Source organism: Eucalyptus grandis, chromosome 2 (assembly GCF_016545825.1).
Source record: "Eucalyptus grandis isolate ANBG69807.140 chromosome 2, ASM1654582v1, whole genome shotgun sequence".
Lineage (NCBI taxonomy): Eukaryota > Viridiplantae > Streptophyta > Magnoliopsida > Myrtales > Myrtaceae > Eucalyptus > Eucalyptus grandis.
This window is the reverse complement of record NC_052613.1, coordinates 51,622,524-51,628,699: the sequence shown is the minus strand read 5'-3', so window position 1 is coordinate 51,628,699 and position 6,176 is coordinate 51,622,524. Positions and strand designations below refer to the sequence as shown.

The following is a 6,176-nucleotide window of genomic DNA, read 5'->3' as shown; positions in this document are numbered from 1 at the left end:
ACATAAACTCAATTGGTCCTTTTCTAATTTTTTTCTAGTTAACAATAGGATAAGTTAAAATTGTAATCAAATGCTAAAATTTGTCAAAATAATGTAATTAAGTCCTACGTGCTCTATTATTTTTTTCCCAAAAAAAAAATCCAATCAATTACGGCAAGAAAAGAATTTTTGTGAAGGTGAGTGATGACAGATTTTCAATTATTCAATGGACATTAATCCCTGTACGTGCATAAGGTGACAATCGATAAGGATGACAATCGATAAGAAAAGGTCTAAGACACGCATGATGGTGATGGATTTGTATATCTCCAAACATGTCCTATCATGTGCAGTACAATCCTAGATGCTTGTCCCATAATGCTTAATCCTTGAAATTGTGAGCCACATAATTCATAAGCTAAGTAACACCGACATTGACACGCGACACGTGACACGACACAACACGACATACCAACACGTCGTTTCTCAAAAAACAGAGAATCCGACACGTTAGGACACATTGTATATTACATATATATTTTTATATATACATAATAAATTATTGTTTTTATGATTATTTCAATCAAATTAATTTGAATCAAATTCATAAATAATTAAATAATTAAAAAGTCTAGAATTAATTTACATTAAAAACATTAATCCACCATTTATTAATATCATTCATTGTTTTAATTTGACAAATTCAACCCTATTTCAATAATTCATAAAACTTGGAGAAAAAGTAAGCAATCTATATTCTGACTCGCATGTTAGATATGTTGGAAGAGGAGAAAAAAAATTAAGGGGTGAATTGTGTATCACGGGAAGTGGGAGTCAGAAGAGAAGAAAATACTAGATTTGTCTTCTTTCTCCATTTATTATTTTTATTATTGTATTTTATTTTTTCACATATATATATTTTGAAATCTCTTTTATTGAATTTTTAAAATTGACTTCGATATAGGAATCACGTGCCGGAAACTCATACGTCGGAATTCCAACTCAAGTGTCGGAGAGTGTCAAGAAAGTTGACCAAGTATCGGATTTTTCGACACGTGTTGACCGAGTGTCCAAAAGTGTTAGACATATGTCGAAGTGTCCGACACGACACGAAAGCTCTTGGAGAGTGTTGGTGCTTCATAGTTCATAAGTATCTCCATATCTATAGTCATTGCTCTAAAATATCTCAATTTACCAATTGGAGCACTTCTCGCCAAAAATAAGGATGCTGATGTGAAACCGACACCCTAGATATCTAGAAGTGATGGCGCACATAAACCTCAGTCGGTCCTTTTATAATATTTTCTAGTTAAAAATAGGATAAATTGAAATTAAACAATGCTAAAACAAGTGGCGCGCAATCACATGTCAAATAATTGCACACGTAAATTTAATTAAGAAAAATTTACTTCCATCAACTTCTCCCATAGCTACACCATTTGCACTAGCACTGGCCTCCATAGCACCGCCATCGATTTGAGCATTTTTCTTGCAAGCGTAACCACCTCAATCCGGGCACTGGTGTACATCAATTTTAAAATTTGTTGAAAAGTGCAACCAAATCATAAAATTTTCAAAAAGTATAATAAGATCTGAGAACTTGTCAAAGTTGTGTAATCGAATTTCTTTGTCAACTTTCTATAATTTCACTGATAAAAAATGCCGACGTGATTATATTAATTACTTTTGATATGACCAAAGCAGAAACTACTACAAATGAAACTAAGAAAAATAAAAGAACACACAAATTTACGTGAAAACTCTTGTGGGAAAAAACTACAGGGAGAGAAAAAGAAAAATCTATTATGGAAATTTAAGGATTATCAAAGGTGGCTCGAAAAATCTTAAGAATCTTTTTATCACTCACTTTAAACCTAATAACTTGGGAAAAAATAATGTTTATATTGCTCCATACGAGGGGGGCGCAATCCTTGCACCTTTGCCGAGGATTAGTGCTGAGGTACTGGCTTGGGCCTCAACCAACACTAAACTTCACTTTGTTTTTATCAAGTCGGGTTGTCGCAAATTTCAATTTAAGTATCGAAACTCAATATAGGTTGAATATAGGTTGAATGCCTGGGAACACAATTCAAGATATTCTCAACAATTTCTTGAGACACGCGGCATCCACTAAGCAACACATCAAATAACGAAACTTTTAGGGAAAAAAATTAAAGAAAGAAAGAGATAGTAAAAGTAAAATAAGAATCCTTACCAAAAAAAAAAAGTAAAATAAGAAAAAAGGGAAAATGTTCGAACAAAAGGCTAATAATGAAAAGAAAGGGGAAAAAAGAAGCAAGAACTCCGCTTCTGGTTTCCCAAAGAAACAGCGGTTTCGATTCTTGCGAGCGAAAGTTGAGATTGAAGGGAATGAATCTCTTCTGAACCCCGCAGATCGCCTACGGACACTTCTTGGATCAGTTTTACATATGAAAGGCTCCACTATTCTGCCATGGCTGTGGTAGGATTGGCCACTGCCGCTACAGCTGTACCTTCATCACGGATGCTGCGTCGACGGAGAAATGCTCTCGAATTTGCGGGCTGAGTCCAACCTTTTCTACATCGACCCAGTTCAGTCGGTTCCATTTCGCAATTTTGATAAGGAACACTAAAAATTTGAAAAAGACTTCCTACGCTCGCGAACATAGCAATAAACCAAAAAAAAAAAAAAAAATTCAGGAGGAAGGTGTAGATGTCTACGCTAGGGCAACGACATCATCCTCTTTTTTTTCTGGTCTGATTTCGCCTTCTATCAAGGAGGAGCTTTGCAATAGTTCCCAATAAAAAACCCCATGTGGAAGGAAACGGGTGAAGGAGAAGGGGAGTCATCTTCATGCAAGTGCAATATCTTGCCCCCTTTTTTAGTTTTTGTTCTTTTTCCCCTATCATCCTTTTCTATTCATTTTTTTAATTTTAAAAATTTATCTTTTAAATTTTCGAATTTTTTTTTTCTAATGTGGCACTTGATAAATGCATGTATCTTAATAAAATAATAAGCCAAATTGAACTGATTGGTGGAAGGACCTAATTGTAGCATTTTGACGATTCTTAGAACTCAATTACATTTTTGCATCAGTGATCACGCATAATGTTCGTGACAAGGCAACCAAAATTTCCCTTAATTAGGTTTTCATCTATTATTAGTCAGTAGCTCAACCCATAAAAATATTCTAAATTAGTATGCGCATATCTACATGCCCTCAATGGATTTACAAAGACACTAAGCATAATTAACCTTAATCTCCAAAAATCCACAATTAAAATCAAAACCCTTCTCACAATTTAGGTTTAATAACCAAATCACAACATTTCACCATTCGATAAATACACACATATATATATATATCAAAGCGCCTCAAAAACCACATTCATAAATGATAAACATTTTTGTGATTCTTTCATAGAAGGTTTCACAAACCATTTACAAGCAATCAGTTCAAACTGAAGTTAAAGGATGACTCCCCATTTTAAACAAACAAAACGGCAGTAAATATTCGATCCTATTTTATGCAACAATAGATGTAATTTCTTAACTTATAACAAATATAATCCATATTGTTTTCAAAATATAAAAACACAAAAAAAAAAATTGTATCACTCATCTGGGAAAGCGAAAATCCAGCGGGAGTAGTCCCCACAAACGACGCCAAATACTTATTTGTAATTATAAAGGGAACCCATTTGCAAGTTGAACTAGAAACACAGTGGTTTTGTTCCTTTCGCTTTATCCATTTTGTCCTTATCGAGTCTCTGGTCCTATAAATTTCTGGCTCGATCGACCAAACCCTTCGACAATCATCAGCATTTCCGCTCCCTGATTGAACAAATACATGCACAACAGTTTCAGCACGATGGCTCTCACCTCCCTCGTCCTCCACCTCCTCCTCCTCCTCTCTTCTCTCCATGTCAGTAATTTGTCAAGCTTTCACTCTCCATGCGTACCCAACTGCTCATCTCTCTCTCTCTCTCTCTCTCTCTCTCTCTCTCTCTCTCTGTTTTCATGCAAAGACAGGGCTATATGTTTAATTCGATATCTCGCGCTTAATTAGTATACACTTCTTACCTAAGAATTGCTGAAAAAAATTTGCGGCCATTTACTCCATTGGCAATTACTTCTCATCCATTATTTGTTAACCCAATCTCTCTATACTGGTTTAGAGTGCACAGGCTATCGGATCAAATGGGGAGCCCAGGCTTTATAAGAACTATTCGATTTAATTTACGCATGCAAGAAGCTAAGCATGCTAGTTTGTATCAAAATTAAACCTCATAATATTATATATATCTCATTTGTGTTATCTTAACGCATGTTAGGAGATCAATTGTGTTTATGTGTTCTTTAGGCTAACAAAGAAATGTGAATAAAACTTGGATAATCAAGTGAACATATAATGCTTTGATAATATGAAAGCATGTAATTTGCGAAAGTCATTTTAAATGATTGAGCATGACGTTACTACCTCTAGACACGAGCATCGATAACATACGTTAATGATTGTTAGGAATAAATTATTCCTATGTTCATTGTAAAGATAATTCCAATCATGCTATTATGCGGTTCTAACTTCGTGTCACGTGACTTGTACTTTTTTGCATGTTCGTTACAATTTTTCCGTATGTCTATTTTACTTCCATAATTATGTCATTACACGGTTACTTAAGTCCATGATGTCCATTCTAATCGTGATTATATAAACTTCTAGCTCACAGTCACTCTTTGATTTTCTTTTGTGGATTGTCCTGCGATAGGTCCTCACCAATGTCGCTAGGGCCACTCCCGGGGCCGACTCCCTCGCCGGCGAGGCTAACTCGATCTCTCCCAAAGCATACCTTGTCCATTACTGGAACAAGCAAATCACCAACAACCTTCCCAAGCCACCAATCCTCTTCTCCAAAGCGTCCCCTCTGACGGCCACGTCAGCGACCATCTTCGCCGAACTCGTTGCCAAAGGCGCCATCTCTGACCACCTCCTATCGTTCTGCGAGGAGGCGCAATTGCTCTGCTTCGTGAACTCATCATCTTCTGGGGTCGCAGCGACGCAGGTGTCACACAACATAAAATGGGGCCCCAGCGCCCCCGGCACCCCTCTCCTCCGATACAATTGTGGCAACTGATGACAAGAAAGTAAATGGGGGCGTGGAGCAGGGCTTGTTCTTTCGAGAGTCGATGCTGAAGAGCGGGAATGTGATGCCAATGCCCGACCTCCGGGATAACTTTCCCAAAACGTCATTTTTGCCTCGCTGCATTTCCTCCGAACTGCCGTTCTCAACATCGAAGCTCGCTGAGCTGAAGCAAATCTTCCAAGCTATTGAAAATTCCGCTACGGGGAAGATCATGGCGCAAACGCTAGGCGAGTGCGAGGGTGCAGCACTCCAACACGAGACCAAGAGGTGTGTGGCCTCCATCGAGGATATGATCGACTTCGCCACCTCGGTTTTGGGTCATGACGTCATGGTCCGATCCACGGAGAGTGCCAGAGGGTCGAAGCAGGAGGTCTTGATCGGGGTGGTCAAGAGGATCGAGGGCAGCGAAGTGAGCAAGCCCGTGGCGTGTCACCAGAGTCTATTTCCTTACATTGTCTATTACTGTCATGCATTTCCAAACGTCCGAGTTTACGAAGCAGACATACTAGATCCCAAATCCAAGGCTAAGATCAATCACGGTGTCGCCATTTGTCATATGGACACATCAGCTTGGAGCCCTGCCCACGAGTCATTTCTGTTGCTTGGATCGGGTCCTGGCCAGATCGAGGTCTGCCATTGGATGAATGAGAATAACATGATATGGACAATTGCCAAGTCATAATGGAAGAAAGAAGTGTGGTCAAGATGGAATAAACATGGGTTTGGCCTGGTGATCAAGATAGAACTTGGTCTTTAGCTACCTCCAACCGAAAGCCTCTCTTGCTTTGCATTACAATGTAATATAGTATCTGAATCTGATATCAATAAAAACGTGTTTGTGTTTGGTGTGAGACAGTTGTTATGGTCAGTAAATGTCAAATGTTTTTTTTTTTTTTTTTTTTATGATTTGAGTACATGTTCAAGTCTTTTGCATTCTCCTGTCCTTTGTGCTTAGAGATCTTCCTATCTCTCGATTTGCGTTACTATCTTCGAGAATCTTCTTCAACTGTCGACGAGGACTAATAACTATTTTCACAGTACTATTATTATATAAACGAGAGACGGATAAGAAT

The 6,176-nt window shown here is 37.9% G+C and overlaps 2 protein-coding genes across 2 annotated transcripts; both read left to right on the top strand.

Moving 5' to 3' along the window:
• Nucleotides 1–3,759: 3,759 nt before the first annotated feature.
• Nucleotides 3,760–5,094, top strand: LOC104435637 (polygalacturonase non-catalytic subunit AroGP2). The gene is made up of 2 exons (XM_039307195.1): nucleotides 3,760–3,884; nucleotides 4,729–5,094. Exons 1-2 carry the CDS (start codon nucleotides 3,810–3,812, stop codon nucleotides 5,092–5,094), a joined length of 441 nt encoding a protein of 146 aa, XP_039163129.1. The 5' UTR covers nucleotides 3,760–3,809.
• LOC108957790 (polygalacturonase-1 non-catalytic subunit beta) lies at nucleotides 5,069–5,954 on the top strand. The gene has a single exon (XM_039307841.1). It carries the CDS (start codon nucleotides 5,147–5,149, stop codon nucleotides 5,783–5,785), a length of 639 nt encoding a protein of 212 aa, XP_039163775.1. The 5' UTR covers nucleotides 5,069–5,146; the 3' UTR covers nucleotides 5,786–5,954.
• Nucleotides 5,955–6,176: the final 222 nt, after the last annotated feature.

Bases quoted from the DNA above. Each gene is read 5' to 3' on its own strand.
- LOC104435637 (XM_039307195.1), top strand. From the start codon at position 3,810: ATGCACAACAGTTTCAGCACGATGGCTCTCACCTCCCTCGTCCTCCAC. The intron at 3,885-4,728 runs GTCAGTAATTTG...GTCCTGCGATAG, and splicing joins TCCTCCTCTCTTCTCTCCAT to GTCCTCACCAATGTCGCTAG.
- LOC108957790 (XM_039307841.1), top strand. From the start codon at position 5,147: ATGCTGAAGAGCGGGAATGTGATGCCAATGCCCGACCTCCGGGATAAC.